At 45.0% G+C, this 19,981-nt stretch overlaps 1 protein-coding gene across 1 annotated transcript in view; it reads left to right on the forward strand.

Annotated features, from left to right (window-relative positions):
* Window positions 1-18,841, forward strand: part of LOC309543549 (uncharacterized protein) — a gene marked incomplete at its 3' end in the record, with an annotated part of 39,362 nt that extends 20,521 nt beyond the window's left edge. Inside the window, exons 3-5 of the mRNA XM_082276021.1 lie at window positions 5,074-5,367; window positions 6,100-6,276; window positions 18,339-18,841. Of these exons, the coding sequence (XP_082132147.1) occupies window positions 5,074-5,367; window positions 6,100-6,276; window positions 18,339-18,841 (974 nt within the window). The remainder of the gene's footprint in view (window positions 1-5,073; window positions 5,368-6,099; window positions 6,277-18,338) is intronic.
* Window positions 18,842-19,981: the final 1,140 nt, after the last annotated feature.

The raw sequence follows: 19,981 nt of genomic DNA on the forward strand, positions 1-19,981 counted from the left end.
CCACAATAAATACTGAAAACAAATACCCCTGGACTGTTTATTGAGTAACAAGCCATTGGAAGTAAGGATGAATGTGTGAACTGTCCCTATTTGACTGGGTGCTGGTAATCAGAGGAGGCCCAATAAGTCATCTTACAGCAAGCCCTATGGGGACAGTGCTACATTGGGGGGCGTGGTCCAGGATTTCTAACAGCATTTGCTACCGGCAATGGCCGAGTATTTGCCTAAGTAACGCTATGTCTTCAAGCAAAGTGCTGGAGTGTCAGTGGAGAAAGTAATGTCTGCTCTACACTGATCAGTGCAAGTGTGCTTCCACGTCATGGTCACGGCAGTGGTTGCTATCGGCAACGACCGGAGATTTATCTAGGAAGCACTGTCTTCTCAAGTAAAGTGCTGGAGTGTCAGTGGTGAAAGTAATGTCTGCTCTACAGTGATCAGTGTAAGTGTGCTTTCAAGTTATGGTCAAGAAAGCAGTGACGCGGGGATCAGCGCATCGGTGGTCGTGTCTGTACATGTGCTGTGGGGGAAAATTTTCTGCCGTGCAGGCTGGTCAGTGTTAAGGCAGCAGCGAATGGGTTACTGCACCATGCGGGAGGGAGCAAGCCAAAGAGATCTGCCTTACAGGAGCCAGTGCTGGAGAGTCAGCTAGTCTGGAGCCGTGGACGGAGTCGCCATCCGCGGGCCGCCAATCTGAGTGGAGGAAGGGAGCTGAGACGCCACTTCCGCCATCGGGTGTAGCTGAAAAGCAGACAGGTGTGTGGAGGAGCAAGATGGCAGATGACGGAGTAAGCCGGAGCGCAGGGGCTATCCCACGTGTTGGTAGAGAACTCTGTAGGACATCGGGGTCCGACTAGTGCCCAAAGGAAGTCTGGTGCAGCTGAGGGTCACAGAGCATCTAGGACTGGTATGTAGCAGATGCCTGAATGTGTCCATGCGGCTGCAGGCATGGGTTCAGTGTGGGCACTGCGGTGACATGTTGCAGACCAAGCAGAGTGATTGCTAGCCCAGAAGACTGTATGTGAACTGGGAGGCAGGAACCACTCGTGAATTGCTGACACCTATTCCTGTTGGAAGAGGATGGAGAGCCGAGAGTACCGCATGGGCTGGGACCAATGATGCAGACCTGCACTACTATCTGCAAAACCAGGGAGACCCTCATCTCTGATGTGCAGCGCACGCAAGTTGTTAGGACCGAGCACCGGCTGCAAGATACATCAGTGAAAGTTGCAACAACTCGCAGTTCAGCTCTTACAGAGGCAGAGGGGAGTCAATCAGCCAAGAAGTTGAAGGCTTCTAGTTTGTCCAGTAAGGGAGAGGCCTGGGCCATTGATGTAGGGTCACCCAGTTTTCAGCATCGCATCTACAAGTTCCAGTTCACTCAGTGAAGAAACAGCGGCAGCAGTCATTCACATGCAGTGTGCAAGGAACTTGGGGTTCTGTGAGGCATATGCCACTAGGGTCCCAGATCTATCCCCACCTCACACCGATGCCCAGGCTCGGGCACAGAATGATGCCTACTCCAGCCTGACCAAGAAAGTGGAGACCCTTTATACCCCACCAGGCAAACACTTCTCAGGTTCTCACGCTTTCAACGTCTTGTTCAGAAGAAGGTGGCATGGAGTACGGGTACGATTATCCGTACATCCCCTGAGAGATAATTGAGGAAATTGAGTGTAAGCGAGGTGGTGTGAAGAAGCGGTTTGGGATTTCCTGTATGTTCCTAAACCACATCGGAACCAGTCCAATGCCAACTATTGGACACCTTATCAATCAAGGCAAATTGGAATCTGGGGTTGTCCATCAACATTGACCAAGTGGAGGTCCACCGACCAGATGGAAAAAGCAAGCCTGGGCCATTAGTATTAGAGATCCTGAAGACAAGATCGTCAGCATACCTCATCCTGACCATTACTAATGAGGTGTGCCGAGTTCTATTTCTTGTTGGAAAGTTGAGTTACCATGGGGATAGTTAACCTGAAGAATGATGTATTTAATAAAAAGGATTACTAAGGGGCTAGTGTGCCTGGAGAGCCCCATTGACACTAAAGTTGCTGTTAGGGCTGGAGGCCCTGTTCCCAAATCCCCTTCCCTTCTAACTTTGCAAAAACATGAGGATCAGCGAAACCGCTACAGTTTCTTCACCTGAGAGAGAGAGAACTTTTTCCACAAATAGCTTCTCCTGTTAAAGCCAGGGGCTACTACCTGGAGGGGGCAAACCCCCTAGTTCAGAGACATCCTACGGTAATAAAGGACCCTTTGTGAAGATCTTCTTGGCCTTGGCCCACTACTGTTGCTAAAAGGGAGTGCTGAAAAAGGACACTTTGCGAAGATACTTTGTTTAAAAGACGCTTTGTGAAGATCCTGTGGGCCAGAGTGATGCTGAAGGAAACTTTGTGGGAGTTGCTACCTTGTGAGTGAAGGGTAGCGGCTCATTGACTTTTCAGAGGGATGCCAGAGTGAAGGATCCCTTGAAGAGTCCTTAAAAAGACTCACAAGTAAGGCAAGCTTTGCTTTGGCTCCAGCAAAAATATCTTGCCGCCAGAAGATGTGTTGCCTCAGTGTTACAGAAGGAAAAGACACTGTGAACACAGTCGGGGGGACTCCGCATTTCTTCATCCTAACATGTGGGTCTGACTAGGATAGGAAAAAAGTCAGTGCCCTGGTACTTGAGAGGGGCTGTGCCTATTGCTAGTCAAACTGTTCCCAGATGGCGCCAGTGGTAATGTGTTAAATTGGCAGGAATTGTTCAGTATTGTCTATTACAGCCGCACAACAGAGCAACCAGTCAAGCATGCCCTTAGGGGGCTGGCATTGTTAGAGATCTCTATGGGAATGCTAGCGTCAGAGATTCTGTGGGTGAGAAAGTCGCCTCTAAAGAGAGGACAGTCTCACCATAAGTATGTAGGGTGTTTAAATTGCTATTTAGTTGCTAAATTTAGTTTGTTTAGTTGCTAACTTAGTTAACCCTTCCTTTGCAGGCCTGCAAAGGATCTTCTGGCCTTGGAAAGGCCGTCCACTGTCTATATTTGTACATATGTAAAATTGCTACTTGTAGTTTAGTCAGTAAGGATGTTCTACCTTCACCTGTCAATATTGTACAGCAGATATAGATATATATATTTTTTTATACTTATTTTATTGTATTCACTGGCCACATATGGGGTAAGCCCCATGGCCCTGTACATATGTTCTTTCCCTTTTTCCCTCCTTTCCAAGTTTGTGGGATATACCTTGTAAATTTTGTACAGGTATTTTTGTAGTGAAGTATGGCCAGAGCCAGTGAGGACATGGCTCAGTTTGGTGGTGGGGGTGGCTGTAGCACCCTCCTAGGTAGGTGCTACAGAGAGAAAGTTATAGTTTTGAATCCTGTCTGCTTACCAGAGGGATTGCACCTGAAGGGGGCCATCCCTGCATCTAGAAGTGTCAGCAGACGGGTGTCGGTATAGGGGATGCTAGTAAGTGTCCTTAAAGAGGTTGTAAACCCCCAAAATGTTTTTTCTTTTTGCAACCTGCAAGAGAAACGCATAATGAGCTAGTATGTATTGCATACTAGCTCATTATGAAATACTTACCTTAGAACGAGCCCCCGCCGTGCCGTCCGCTTACTTGTATGACGGGCGACGTGTCCAGTCGCCCGTCTTCTGGGATCGCAGCATCCGGCCATCTGATTGGCCGGAGCCACGGTGACGTCACTCCCGCGCACGCGCGCGGGAGCCGACGGTCACGGCACGGGGCTCTGAAGGAACGGCACGATCGGCCGTTCTTCAGAGCACATGCGCCAGTGACGTCACTGGCTGCATTAAAGGTAAATATCTCCTAAACGGTGCATGTTTAGGAGATATTTACAGTACCCATAGGTAAGCCTTATCAAAGGCTTACCTATAGGTACAAGTTACAGAGGAGGGTTTACTTCCTCTTTAAGATAATGTATATCACCAAGTCTATTGCTGGAGAGAGAGCAAAGAGACTTAACCCTTTCCATACATGTGGCAGTATGGTTTAATCAGTGAGACTGCTTCCACAAGTAACCTGGTAAGGCCAAAAATAAAACCTCTCTGAACTGTTTATTGAGCAACGAGCCATTGGGAGTAAGGATGAATGTGTGAACTGTACCCCAAGTGAGTGTTTGCTGGTAATCAGAGAAGGCCCGACAAGTCATCATACAGCAAGCCCTACGGGGACAGTGCTACATTAATATTCAAAGCAAACTCCCTCATCCATCCATGTCCCCGTGCTTTATTTTGCTGAGAATTCATTTTGAAAAACACTCACTGGTATTTCTGGCAGGGACCATCTTGAGAAAGGGAAGATGATTCATGCAGCATTTACTTCCTGGAATCCATCTGCCCTAAGCTCAGGCATTAAGACAAAAAGAAAAGAGGGTGCACCGACCTAGTGCATCACCACTAAAACCATTTATTAAAATATTAAAAGATGTACAGAATACTCACAAGATAATACACACATCAACATTGCATATACAATCTCCAAGGTAACCAAGTTCCCATATGTAGCAAATAGGCATGCAGATGGTCACATGGGGCTGCTGTGGCTGGGCTGACGCGTTTCAGGGGCGAACCCCCTTCCTCAGAGCCAGAGAAATTGCAGCAATGTTATTTTTGCAAAATTGTCGCTCTTTTTTTGTTTATAGCGCATGATCAAAAAATCGCACAGGTGATCAAATACCACCAAAAGAAAGCTCTGTTTGTGGGGAAAAAGGACGTCAAATTCATTTGGGTACAGCGTCGCACGACCGTGCAATTGTCCGTTAAAGTCACGCAGTGCCAAATCGCAAAATAGGCCCTTGGTCAGGAAGGGGGTAAAATCTTCCGGGGCTTAAGTGGTTAAATGGGATAGGAGAGAAAAATTAACACTCATAGCAAACAATGGTCACTGTATGTGGGGGAGGGGTTGCAGATCTCATGATTATTAATCAGTGTGTGTACAAGAGGTAGCACTCTATTTCATGTGTAAACTGTTGGCGCTATATAAATCCTGTATAATAATAATAATAATAATGTATCTGGGCTCTGTGTCGGTGACCTATGACTGATGGTGACTGTCCTTCTCCAGATCCGGTTCTCATCTCCAACATCACCAGTAATGGCAGCCGGCTGGGTGAGGAGATGGCTGTGAGCGTCCAGTTCTCTGGAGAAGAGAGCGCTGTGACCTGGGAGGTGGACGGGGAGCCTCTCCCTGAAAGATACCGGCTGATAGATGACAATAGGAAGCTGATTATCCCCAGTGTGCAGAGAGACGACGCCGAGAGGAGATTCCGGGTCAGGATCACAAACCCGGTCAGTGAGGAGATCCGGGAATACTGGCTGATCAATGATACGATGTTCATCAGAATGCTGGAAGCAGAAGGTATTGGTGACTATGGGGGGGTCATGTTATATTCCATGTATCGGGGGGTTATAGATTGGGGTCACCCTGTCTCCTCTTCTCTGGGGGGTCATAGTGGGAGTATAACTGCAGAGGATGCATAAAAGTGTCCACTAATAATCAGATATAGGAGGAGTCCCTGTATAGTGCAGTTCAAGCAGTGTTTTCTGCAGTCAGCACATCTCTCCCAGTAAGGAGTAAGTATCTCCAATGGTTTAGAGAGGTTGAATTTATCCTTCATTTTATGGATAGTGAAGGACCCACTGATAATGGGGTACTTTGACGTAGTGGTGGGCTTGAGCACGATATGGCCATATGGTGGGACTAAATCCCCATTTTTACTCATTTTGATCAGGTCTTAGTAGCCTTGTTATATTTGATGGTTATTTATTTTGCATGTGTGCGCTATCCTCTGTAGTTATATATGTATATTGTTTTTTATAGCAGCACCAGCTTTAGAAATGCATGTTCAGGGTGTGCCCTCCCGAACCCTTTGTTGATCATAGTGGGAGGGTGAGTGATGATCATAGTGTTGGTTTGACACAGAATAGTAACATTGTGTCATGTTGTCTCTTCTCTGCTCTCCTATTGGAGGATTATACAGGTGAGATGTCACATGACCACCGACCATACAGACTGATGCATTGTATGTTTATTAAATATGTGTATATAAATCTTATACATTGTATGTACATTACTTTTATCTTTTTTCAGATTCACATAGAGGAAGGTCGGGTCTCATTGCTGTTGTCTTCGTAGTGTTGGTGATGATTTCCATTATACTTCGGGTGAGTGATATTCCCTCTCTCTATTACTTTGATGATGATACAGAAACAGATTTCTCATTATTGCCCCCTGCTGGCTGTGAAATGACACTGAATGCACTAAGGAGTAAGTCTCAGTTCACACATATGCAATGAAAGAACCTTGCGAATTCACTGCGGGTTCCCGCATCGCATTCAACTCGCAGGCATTCACACTACCATATGCAAATCGCTGGGGGATGTGAATACAAAGTTAATGACACCCCCAGATTAGTCTGCATATCGCAGTGTGAACTGTCAGTTTGGACATGAATCGGATTGCATAGGTGTGAACACCCATGCGATCCAATTCTGGTGTGGACCCAAAAAAGGGTACTGTGCGAGTTGTGTCCGAATGCAATGCGAATTCAGCCATACAATCTGTACAATCTGTATGGCTGAATTCGCATCACACAGACATCGCATGCGATTCGCAGAGCAGTGCACTCCGAATAACATTCAATGTCTGTCATCGCATATATGTGAACCGGAACTCAGGACTAATGGATGGATCCGGGATCATTCACTAACCCAGATTAGTAGTCATTCTCCGGTAGATTTCACCAGGTGAATGTAAATGAAGATATTGGGTGAATGTGCGGCAAGACTCCAGCAGGGTGGCAGCACAGACTCCAAATAAAATCATTGCATGTTCCAGTCCAGACAGACAAATATTATTGATGAATGGAACTTTCTCTGTGTTATAAATACTGTGCCATAAATTTGGAGAAACCAACATTTCCCATTGGATAAAACTCTCTTGAAGGGTGCCGTGTGCTGGAGAATCCTGACAGAGGACGCAGTGTGTGAATTCAGTGAATAAGTTGTCAGTGAATGATTAGCAAATCTTTGGTGAATCTTCCATTTGATTCTTTATATCCAGTCTCTGAGTAACCAACAATCATTTTTCAGTGCTGGATCTTCTAGTGAATGCGCTCATCATCCTACTGATCCAGGTTTCTTTTTAGTTTTGTAGCACAGACACTCACATTCTGCTGTAGAATGTCCTGACACTATTTTACTGATCCCTCCATGTTTATACAGCCGGGGCTCTGAGTTAATAAACTAGGCCAACAGCATTTTATACCCTTCACCATGCTTCACAGTTGGGATTAAATTCCAGCGTGTATTTTCTATGAACCAAATGCTGGCTACATTTAACAAAACATTTACACATTTCTATCCTCTATACCTGGAGCTTTGTTGCAGGAGTGCTGTGGAGCACCCAGGTGGTTTTACCATCATGAACCAGAGAGCTGTGTGTGTTTATGGGAGAGCATTGGTGTCTTCGGTCACCATCAGAGTCTGTTTTTTACATCAGAGCTTCACATAGTTCTTCCATAATGGCAAAGAAGAATATTTTTATTTTTTTTTTATTGTTAAACAAAACTGCTTTCTAAAGATCAGATAACATTTTGCAGCAAAACAAATTTATAAAAAGGAGTCAGGGACTTCTTTGCCTGCGATTCTCATAAGTAGAGCTCCCATTGAAATGATCGGGCTGCTATACTCACAATGTGTGCACACAAACGCCCATACACATATGTGAACAAGGCATTAGAATCCATTCATACACAAAATTCCTGCCCAATATTTCCCCCCACATCAGTATTATAGGGACAGTAAGTGTATGACTAAGGGCTGCATACTATATTCAAAGTGAAGTCATATAATGGAGTGTATGGAGGTGATCGGGGGTGGTGAGGGTCTTCATAATGTCTTGAGGCCACCAGCTGGCTTCTTATGCAGTAAACACCCCAGTAGTCACATGACCAGGGACAGTCAGGGAAAGGATGAGGTGTCACTGCTATAAATCCTGTGTGATCTGTGATGATATTCTGTGCTGTCATCTGACCCAATATACCGGATTTTATATTCTCAGATCCGTTCCAGGAGAAGAGAGAGAGTCCTTAAAACCAAATCTCTGGAGGAGGAAAAGGTTTCTTTGCACATTATGAGGAATGGGGCTGTGCCCACTATGGGGAATGGGGCTGTGCCCGCTATGGAGAATGGGGCTGTGCCCGCTGTGGAGAATGGGGCTGTGCCCACTGTGGGGAATGGGGCTGTGCCCACTATGGGGAATGGGGCTGCGCCCACTGTGGGGAATGGGGCTGCGCCCACTGTGGTGAATGGGGCAGCGCCCATTATAGAGGAATAGAGATGAGCCAAACTGACTCTTGTACATTGCCCTTCATACTACTGAGCTCATTTGTGTGCCTTACATAGTACTGATCCCTGGACTCTGCCATACATATTACAGACTCCTGTATGTTGACTTGCATACTACTGACCCCTGGACTTTGCATTTTATTTTATGCCAGAGTAATTTTCCCTCCTGATAACATCACAGATTTTATTTTCTCCTATCGACTGATTATGCCAGGCGTTTTTTTTTTCACTGACCAATGACACATCACTGACACCAATGTAGTGGGTTATTATTGCAGTCTCTGACACCATTGTTGGGGTTATTACTGCGCTGGGGATTTAATGAAACTGGAGAGTGCAAAATCTGGTGCAGCTGTGCATAGAAACCAATCGGCTTCCAGGTTTTTTGCCAATACTATATTGAATGAGCTAAAGTTAGAAGCTGATTGGCTAAGATAGTTATTCTTCTGAAAGGTTCTCCTCCCCCAACAGAGAAATGCTGGAGCTCTGTCAGAGTGACCATCGGGTTTCTTGGTCACCTCCCTGACTAAGGCCCTCTTCCCCCGATCGCTCAGTTTGGCCGGGCGGCCCGCTCTAGGAAGAGTCCTGGTGGTTTCAAACTTCTTCCATTTACAGATGACGAAGGTCACTGTGCTCATTGGGACCTTCAATGCAGCAGAAATGTTTCTGTACCCTTCCCCCGATCTGTGCCTCCATACAATCGTGTCTCGGAGGTCTACAGTCAATTCCTTGGACTTCATGGCTTGGTTTGTGCTCTGACATGCACTGTTAACTGTGGGACCTTATATAGAAAGGTGTGTGCCTTTCCCAATCATGTCCAATCAACTGAATTTACCACAGGTGGACTCCAATCAAGTTGTAGAAAAATCTCAAGGATGATCAGTGGAAACAGGAGGCACCTGAGCTCATGACCCTTTGTCATGGCAAAGGTTGTGAATACTTATGTGCATGGGTTTTTTCCTTTGTTTGTTTTTTTTTTATAAATTTGCAAAGATTTTAAACAAACCTCTTTCACGTTTTCAGTATTGTTTGTAGAATTTTGAGGGAAAAAACAAAATGTAATTTTGTCCACAATTATGAATTATCCAAATTCAAATATAATTTGAAATGATTTTGATTTTGAAGATGAAATCAAATTTGATGACAAATTAGAAATGTAGACATATTGCTGATTTCCTTCAAGGACTGGGGGGGGGGGGGATTTACTAAAACTAGAGAGCGGAAAATCTGGTGCAGCTGCGAGTGGTGTCCAATCACCTTCTAACTTAAGCTTGTTCAATTAAGCATTGGCAATGAATGCTGGAAGCTGATTGGCTGCCATGCAGAGCTGGACCAGATTTTGCACTATCTAGTTTTAGTACAGTGCATCCGGGAAGTAGTCACAGCGCTTCAATTCTTCCACATTTTATGTTACAGCCTTATTCCAAAATTGATTAAATTAATTTTTTTAAGATTCATTTAAATTCATTACTATTGTAATTCGGAGATTCAGAATCACCTAAATCTCTGAATAATGAATGTTTTGTCCAAATTTCGATTTGGAACCAAACAAATGGCACATGTCTAATAGTAACAAATTCCAATTACATTATAATGAAAGCAACAAATTCACTCATTTTCATTCCTTTCATTCAGATGACATGATGTGAAAATTGTGGCCTTTTGTCTTTGTTTGAAGCATCTTAACCACTTTAAGTGCCGGTTCACACTAGGGCGACCTGTGAGGCGACCTGGTCGCCTCACAGGTCGCCGTAGGTCGCCTCCCATAGGGAAGCTGCGGACCCGTTCTAATAGGAGCGACACAAGTCGCTCCGACCTAGAAAAAGGGTCTGGAGCTTCTTTGGGGCGACCAGGAAGCGACCGCCATAGACTTCAATGTTATGAAGTCCGTGGCGGCCGCTCCGAGGTCGCGGCGCGCTGCTCGCACCGCGACCTCGGAGGTCGCGGTGCGAAGTAGCGTCGCTGCAATGTGAACAGGCGCTAAGACTGGGCCTATTTTTGACACTTGGTGTTTTACAAGCTAAAATCATTTTTGTTTTGCTAGAAAACTACTTAGAACCCACAAACATATATATATATATATATATTAGCAGAAACCCTAGAGAATAAAATGGAGATCTTTGTAATATTATTTATCAAACCTTATTTGCGCAGCGGTCTTCCAAACGCAATTTTTTTGAAAAAAATTCATTTTTTTTAAATTAAAAAAAAAAAGGAAAACCGTAAAGTTAGCCCAATTTTTTCAATAATGTGAAAGATAATGTTACGCCGAGTAAATAGATACCTAACATGTCATGCTTCAAAATTGCGCACGCTCGTGGAACAGCGACAAACTTTGGTACTTAAAAATCCCATAGGCGACAATTTAAAAATTTCTACAGGTTACCAGTTTAGAGTTACAGAGGAAGTCTAGGGCTCAAATTATTGCTCTTAATGATTGCGGCGTTACCTCACGTGGGGTTTGAACACTGTTTATATATGTGGGCGGGGCCTCCGTATGCGTTCGCTTCTGCGTGCGAGCTAATGGGAACAGGGCGCTTTAATTTTTTATTTTTATTTTTTCCTATTTATTTTATTATTTTTGATTTTTACACAGTTTAAAAAAAAAAACTGATTATTTTTATTCCTATTACATTCTTTGTAAAAGAAAAAGCCATGACAGGACCTCTTTATTGTGAGGTCTGGGGTCAAAGAGTCCTCAGATCTCACAAGTACACCAAAAAAGATAAAAAAAAAAAAAGTCTCTTTAAGCCGGTTGCTAGGCAACGACGTTTGACGTCGCTGCGGTCCTCCAAGACAATAGAGTCGAGGGGGGGCCATCTTGCCCTCACTCGACTTCCTGTCTAATAAGATCCAGGAACGGATCGTTTTCCCCGCTGCCGGCGGGTCCGGTAAGCGGCGAAAAGGACCGGGACGCGGCGGGAGGGGGTACCTCTTCCGCCGCCCTGTAAGGGTGATCCAGAATCCGCCGCTGGGACCAACCTGAAAGCCGATCGCCCGCCGTTTTTAAAAAATATCGGGGTTAGGGCTGCTATCTGCTGACCTAATCCTGGTATTTAGCATCAAAGTAGTGACGTACATCTGCGGTGGACAGTCGGTAAGTGGTTAAATAATGGAACATAAGAAATGATCCGAATTGATTTGGATCCATTTGTTTTTATTCTAGTGAGCGTAGCGTGAATTATAAATAATGCGATACATCATACATATGAAATGGAAACATATTACAATAAATACAGGAAGGTATAAACGTGAAATAAGAGGATTCCTACTTATTGTGTTTGGGTTGGATGGAGGAGGATCTATCAGAATCTCCGAATCATAAGATAACGAATCCGAATCTTCCGAAATAACTTCTGAAAATATGTATTGATTTGGTACAACGAATATTCAGAACCAATTCTGAAAATGAATCATTGTAAAATAACGAATACGATGAGACAAAATAATTACCAAATAATCTGAACTGAAACCAATTTTTCCATTGTGCATCTCTACACTTTATATATATTAATCTGCTTTATCATTCTTTAAGGCCCCGTTCACATACAAGCGACGCTACTTCGCGCCGCGACCTCGGAGCGGCCGCCACGGACTTCATAACATTGAAGTCTATGGCGGTCGCCTCCAGGTCGCCCCAAAGAAGCTCCGGACCCTTTTTCTAAGTCGGAGCGACTTGTGTCGCTCCTATTAGACCAGGTCGCCTTAGTGTGAACGGGGACTTATATTCATGTAACTTGTATATGTATATTTGTAACGAATTGTATATATTTGTAAAGAATGACCAGATTTTTGTTTTGTCCTCTATAATGTATAAAAGATTTCTACACACAACTCTGATTGTTCTGTATTATAATAGGAATCCCTTTCTTCCAGACTGTACAGAATAGATCCGGGATGGAGATTTTTTATGTATTTTGGTATTTATATATTTTCTATATTATTCCGCTGTTTTTATTCCAATGTCCCCCGGACTAAAATAAATTGTATGGAGTGTTGTCTGTCTCTGATCTGTGGGATTTCTCTGGAATTTCCTCCGCTCACACTTGGAGTTTGAATGGAAATTTGTTTTATTTTCTGTTCTGTTTCCAGATAATAAGAAAATTCTAATTTATATTTTTGTAATATTTTTCTCTTTCTGTGGGACAGAAAATTGTTGTTACAGAAAATAAATCTGTGAAATAAAATGTATGGAGTATAAACTGTTTCTGTGTTCCCTTTGGCTATCGTGATGCAGTCCCCCCTCCCCCGGTATAATCACTGACATCTCACCTGGAATAACCCAAAATCTCCAAATATTACATCTCATCAGTCTATGGATGTGGATGGCTGCATTAACTTTTTTTCTACCTTTTTCTGCCTATGGTGATCCTGCCAGTAACACACTTCCTGTTCTAGGGTGGATGCTACAGGAAATGGTCAGAGACTGCAGACATAGTACAGGAGATGGTCAGAGACTGCAGACATACTACAGGAGATGGTCAGAGACTGCAGACATACTACAGGAGATGGTCAGAGACTGCAGACATACTATGGGAGATGGTCAGAGACTGCAGACATACTATGGGAGATGATAAAAACAGAGAAAGAAGCTCACAGATCTCATGCAATAAAAAAATATTTTATTGTATAAAATGAAAATGACAACTCACATTTGTTCTACGTGTAACAGTACACATCCGGCCAGCAGAGGACTCCTGTAGATGGAACCCAATATACACATGTCAGGTGCAGTGGCATTTTCAGTCTCCAGACTGTGGTGAAGGTGTTCAGGCTGTATACAGGTGAAGGTCCAGCAACAATGGGGACATGCTTTGAGGGGATTTCCTCTTTCCTGGCTTACCTCATGTCAGCAACAGTGGGTCAACTCCACCCCCCTGACCCCCGAGGACCGCCTTCTACCTCAGAATAAAAGACAGAGACCCCAATCCCCAGGTGTTATTACCTCAGATGAAGGAATGGATGGTCTCATATTTCCTCCCTACCAGGATTCCCGCCGGGGTTCAGCCTCTCCCTGACTTGGAAGTTCTGGATGTTGGCTGTAAATCTCCCCGATTCCAGAAGCCCTTTAGTGCCGTAGGGGGGCGGGCAAAATGGCTTTAAAAGCCATATACAGTATACAGTATCTCAAAAAGTGAGTACACCCCTGACATTTTTGTAAATATTTTATTCTATCTTTTCATGTGACAACACTGAAAAAATGACACTTTGCTACAATGTAAAGTAGTGAGTGTACAGCTTGTATAACAGTGTAAATTTGCTGTCCCCTCAAAATAACAACACACAGCCATTCATGTAAAACTTTGTGAAGGCGCCAAATCCCAACTCAATACAATTGCAAATATAAACTGCTGCCCCTTTAAATGTGATAAACACATGCATGCGTAGGTGAAAAATACAGTAAAGGAGGCGCTTTTTGAAAACGCTAAATCCCTGCTATATACTGTGCCACTAACAACCTATAATCATATAGATAAGTGCATAATATATAAGAATGTGTCTGGATAAATCCACACAAAAAATATTGTCAATGGATAAGTGCAACGATATAAAAATATAGCAATTCAAAAAACATATGTGTGATAAATGAATTTCCTAAATTTGAGAAAAAATGTTAAAGTGCTTTGTGCATGCTTAGTGAGTTAAACAGTCCAACTGAAAGAACATGCAAATTATGGTGCATATTTTTCACCTACACAGCCGTTAATGTCTAAACCGCTGGCAACAAAAGAGAGTACACCCCTAAGTGAAAATGTCCAAATTGGGCCCAATTAGCCATTTTCCCCTCTCCGGTGTCATGTGACTCGTTAATGTTACAAGGTCTCAGGTGAGAATGGGGATCAGGTGTGTTAAATTTGGTGTTATCGCTCTCACTCTCTCATACTGGTCACTGGAAGTCCAACATGGCACCTCATGGCAAAGATCTCTCTGAGGATCTGAAAAAAAGTGTTGTTGCTCTACATAAAGATGGCCTAGGCTATAAGAAGATTGCCAAGACCCTGAAACTGAGCTGCAGCCAGGGCCGGCCTTTGGGGTGTGCGAGCTGTGCGGCCGCACAGGGCGCCATGGGCAACAAGGGCGCGGTGCGGCCATCACAGCTCGCAGAAGATCAGGCGATTCAGGCCGCACAGCGGGAGGTAAGCGGCGACCGCGGCCTGGACAGGGTTAACACAGGCCGCCGCTTACCCCCCACTGTGCGGCTGTGCCTCGGTCTCCTACTGCTGCAGTCTGAGGCGAGCTGTGTATCACACACAGCTCAGCCTCCAATCCACGCTGACAGATCCCTCCTCCCTGCAGGGACGCCAGAGGAGAGATCGTCAGCTCCTCCTCGCCCGCCCCTTCTCCTCCTCCTCCCACCCTGCCCACACTCCCTGGGGATGTGTGGGCGGGAAGTTTAAAGAAAAAAAAAAGCGGCAGACAGCGTGAGGTAAGTGAGGTCTCTCTCCTTCAAAAAATGTAAAGGGGGGCTCTGTGTTGGGCTCTGATGTGAGGGGGGCTTTGTGTAGGGGGTCTGTGATGTAAGGGGGGCTCTCTGATGTGGGGGGCTCTGTGTGTGGGGGGGAATGTGTATATGAGAGATCTGTCAATGAAGATGACAGAAACAGTTTCATCCTGAAGCTTGAAGATGCAGAGAATTGGCTATATGAAGATGGAGAGGATCAGTCAAAACAAGTGTATATAGACAAGCTAATGGACTTAAAGAAAGAGCAGTGCCAGACACATGCGTGCCTGGAAAACTGTGTCCCAACCCCAGTGTTGAGACAAAAGGGGGGGGATATGTGACAGGACGTCAAGTAAATGTGACAGGAAGTCAGGTAAATCTGTGAGTGTTGTCACAGATTGGAGACACAATTCACCAATTACTATAGGGTGTCGGCTGCAGAAGCCAGCAGAAATGTCTAAAGACGTTGAACAGACTTCAGCTGTTCAGAATGAGGAAGTTAAGGCCTCTATAATTTGTCCAAAGGAAGTCTATGGAGTGCTGCCTCCGGAAGCTGTCTCCTGTCGCCGTGTGGGCTGGGAGAGGAGGACAGTCAGACGTGTGCCCCTGAAAGCTGCGTGAGCGTGGGGAAGACCTCCGGAAGCGATGTGAAGCTGAGGAGGGTAGCAAGTGTGGAGACTACTCAAGGTGAGGTCTTGGATGGTTTCTAGGTGAAAAGAAACCAATGGACATTTCCTGTGTGAAGGGGAAATTAACAAGTGTGAAGAGGACTCAAGGTGAGGTCTTGAACTATTTCTATGTGGAAGAAATAAATGAACTGTTTTGCTATGTGAAGAGACAAGCAAAGGGACATGTTCAATGAGAAGAGGAAAAGGGACCTGTTAAAGGAACATGTGCTGTGTGAAGAGATAAAACATGGACTATTGAGAGTCTGCTGTACGATCAGCCAAGTCTGCCCAACAGTAGGTTGGGGACAGACTCTTAGGTAGGTTCCAGTGTGAGAAGGTAGCCGCCCACAGAGGCAAGGATTTATTTTGCTGTTTTTGACGCTTGCAGTCTGGTGAAGAAAATTGCATTAATAAACCAAACTGTTGTTTGCAACCACTTCTCGGATATCTTCTTGTGAAAACGCACCCCCCAAGGGGTCAACAACGCCTACCACTGAGCTGATCCCTCACAATATATACGTGTGTGTGTATATATATATATATATATATATATATATATAAATATGGCAGGGGGACATGATTACTGTGTTGGGGGGTCTGAACGACGAAGAAGGAAGTCCATAATCTTCCTTTTTCCCCCTCAGTTCTCCCCCGATTCTGTCTTCACTCCCCGCTTCACAAGCTCCAGGCTGGTGAATCTGGGAGTGTGAATTCTGGCACAGATCACCAGTGAAGTGTGGGGATCGCAGCTTCATAGCCTGGCTGTTTCTGTGTCAGTCAATGACAGATTCCCGTGTGAAGAGATGATAAGCGAAGAACATGTTATCCGCTGATCATTTCTGTTTCATAAACTGAGAATGATCAGAAATGAGCTGTGATCAGCAGGATCACTGCTCATCTCCATTTCATAAAAGGACACCATAGTGTGGGGGTCTGTGATGTAAGGGGGTCTCTGATGTGGGGGTCTCTGTAAGGGGGGCTTTGTGTGGGGGGGTCTCTGATGTAAGGGGGGGCTTTGTGTGGGAGGGTCTCTGATGTAAGGGGGGCTTTGTGTGTGTAGGGGGTCTCTGATGTAAGGGGGGGCTTTGTGTGGGAGGGTCTCTGATGTAAAGGGGGCTTTGTGTGTGTAGGGGGTCTCTGATGTTAGGCGGGCTTTGTGTGGGGGGGTCTCTGATGTGAGGGGGGCTCTGTGTGGGGGTCTCTGATGTGAGGGGGGCTTTGTGTGGGGGTCTCTGATGTGAGGGGGGCTCTGTGTGGGGGGGCTTTGTGTGGGGGGTCTCTGATGTAAGGGGGCTCTGTGTGTGGGGTCTCTGATGTGAGGGGGGCTTTGTGTGCGGGGTCTCTGATGTGAGGGGGGCTCTGTGTGGGGGGTCTCTGATGTGAGGGGGGCTTTGTGTGGGGGGGTCTCTGATGTGAGGGGGGGCTCTGTGTGTGGGGGGGTTCTGATGTAAGGGGGGCTGGGTGGGGGGGCTCTCTGATGTAGGGGGGTCTCTAATCTAAGGGGGGCTTTGTGTGGGGGGTCTCTGATGTGGGGGGTCTCTGATGTAAGGGGGGCTAAGTTATTAGTGATCATAAAAAAGAAAAGTCAAATAAAGTGCAAAAAAGGTGCAAGAAAATGTGCGCGCGGGGGGCGCCACAGAATTAGCTCGCACAGGGCACCTGAACACCTAAGGCCGGCCCTGGCTGCAGCAAGGTGGCCAAGACCATAAAGCGGTTTACCAGGACAGGTTCCACTCGGAACAGGCCTCGCCATGACGGTGGTTGCTAGACCTGTGCAGCACAGAAAAATGTGTTTAGTATTGGATAGGTTTGTTATGTTACTAATTTTGTTTCATTATGGAATTTGTTTAGTTTTGTTTCGCTTTTATTTAAATTAATTTCCTTTATTAATTTTGTAACAAATTCCAACTTTTCAGAATGATTAGAATTCGGATTTGTCATAAAAAAATTCAACTGATTTGTATTCTGTGTGAAGAAATAGCTGGTCAAGCAGTGGGCCGGAAAGCCGGCCGCCCACATCCTTAACAACCATGAGTCATCATCTGTCAGCGGGCTTCCCCACTGACCGATGAATGTAAAGAAAAGAATGCCGGCAATAGAAAAATGTGCATGCACTGGCCCACGACATCAGAAGGGGGTGGTGCCACTAGGCGACATAGACAGGTGGCCCTGCCCCTCCCCTATAAAAGAACTGTGAAAGGGAGGAGCCCGCAGTAGGCATAGCGCCTCCATGTTGGCAAAAGCAATTTTAGTTCTCCAGGTTGGCGTGCAGCGTGATTGACGATGAATCTACATCGAGGGACACATTTTTTATTTTATTTAATTACACTTTTTTGTCATATGGGTATGGGTACTATGAACCTGGTACTTATGCAGGAAGGGGGGGGTGGGATCTGGGGCCCCCTTGTTAAAGGGGGCTTCCAGAATCTGGAAAGCCCCCCGCCCGCAGAACCCGACAACCACAGCCCACGGTTGTAGGGAAGAGGCCCTTGTCCCCATCAACATGAGGACAAGGTGCTTTGGAGTAGGGGTGCAGAGACAAAAATCCATCTGAATTTGTTTTCGGACCAAAAACGAATTGCACATGTCTAGTGGTTGCTGCAATCTCGCTCCTGTCTGCCCTGCTGCAGTGTTCCTGCCCCCCTCTGGTAAGGTCTATTCTCCTGTACTTGTAAGAAACAAAACCATGGCTAAAGTTGTTTAGGTTCCTTGTCTCTGTCCTCATTTTAGGTAGTATGAGGTCACCATGGCATGCTCAGGAGGCACTGAAGTCTGCAGAAAGGTAGGGGAGGCAACGTGGGATCAGTTTTTATAAGAGTCTTTTCAAAAATATTGCAGCCACAGTGGCTTTTCTCTGTGTTTTGAAAATAGAAATTTATCATTACCTGGAAGACATCCTCATTTTAGCAAAATCAAGTCAAGAACTCATTCACCATCAGGAAAAAGTTTTGGAGACCATGGGGCGGTTCGGTTGGTTGGTAAACTCTCAGAAAAGCCAGTTGGAACCCAGTCAGGAAATGGAATACCCGGGTGAGGAAGATCATTTTGTAGGAATGGAAAATCATAGAGATATCAAGCTGTGTACAACAAGTGAGCCAAGTGTACTGCATGGTTCTGTTAGGGATGCTAACTTCAACCATCCCAGTGGTACCTTGGGCCAGATGGCATATGAGGAAGATGAAGTCACAATCAAAGGTTCTTATGGACAACCGGACAGCAGTGTCTTATGTCCAGAGACAAGGGGGACCAGAAGCTTGGTTCTTCTTCAGGTGGCGAGCAACATTTTCCAGTGGGCCGAGGTGCATCTGGAGTCCTTAACAGCTGCCTATTGGCTGGGGAAGGAGAACCAGCTGGCAGATCCTTTGAGCCTTTGAGGCAGATCCAGATCACAATGAGTGATCGATCAACAGCAAGTATTTGAGACTGATATTTGTTGGGCGTGATATTTTCTTTTTTTTGGGGGGCAGCATTTCATTCTTGGACCCAGGCAGCACAGTGTCTTGGGCCAGTCCTGAGCATACCTGTATATGCCTGTATAGGAAAGAGTCTAATTTTGCAGAATACATGGATGGTATCTTCAGGGAGGACTGCAAGTCCCAGAAATCTCCCTTAATAGTGGGAACTTGGCATGGCACTGATGATCCAGACTTTGGCAATGAGAAATTCCTATACATTCTATGTGTGTGTCCCCGAGCCCCCTGGGGACGGAGCTCTATCCCTTGTATAATACACAGAAGTAATCGGTCAGATCCAGAAAAGCCTGCAAAGAAAAACCCAGAAACATAATTACCACAAGCCTTCATGGCTGGGGCAGCTTTACACCCCACCTGCCTACAAGCTGCTTATGGTGGACTTTGTTGGACTGTGGGAATTAACTTTTGTGGTTTGCTTACACTTAACTTTCAGAATTTTCACAATATAAATGTGTCTGATTCAGATATAATGCTTATTATTTAGTATGACAGGATTGAAGCTGCACATATGAAGTTCATGGAACATGTTTTCTTCTATATTTATTTAAAAAATAGCACTACACTGTTTGTTGGTCATTTGTAACAGCATGTCAGGTCAGTGGATGACAGTTCAGTAGGTCACACTCCAAGGCCATTGGTGGACTGGAGGAAGTTATAGCAGTTGTCACCCCTGTAGATTGAACCCACTCTACAGATGTCAGGTGCAGTGGTATTTTTCAGTCTCCAGACTGTGGTGAAGGTGTTCAGCCTTTATACAAGGGTAAACCCAGGCAAAAAAATTTTAAAAAACAGATACTTTCCTTCCAATATTTATTTTTTGTGCTGTCCTTATTTGTAAAATGAATATATACCAACAAATAGTAAAACTGATGGACAGTTCAATTTTAGTCTAAAAATAAAGTAAGTGCTGGCACTGGCCACTAGAGGGAGCCCTTACTACAAACATATGAAAGTCACTGGAAACATTGTAACTGATTAGAAAGAAACAAAATAACAACCTGAGCTAAAAATATTATTATGTATCTCATTTACTCCAGAAAG

This window comes from Pelophylax lessonae, assembly GCF_965119305.1.
Source record: "Pelophylax lessonae genome assembly, contig: HAP1_SCAFFOLD_195, whole genome shotgun sequence".
Classification (NCBI taxonomy): domain Eukaryota; kingdom Metazoa; phylum Chordata; class Amphibia; order Anura; family Ranidae; genus Pelophylax; species Pelophylax lessonae.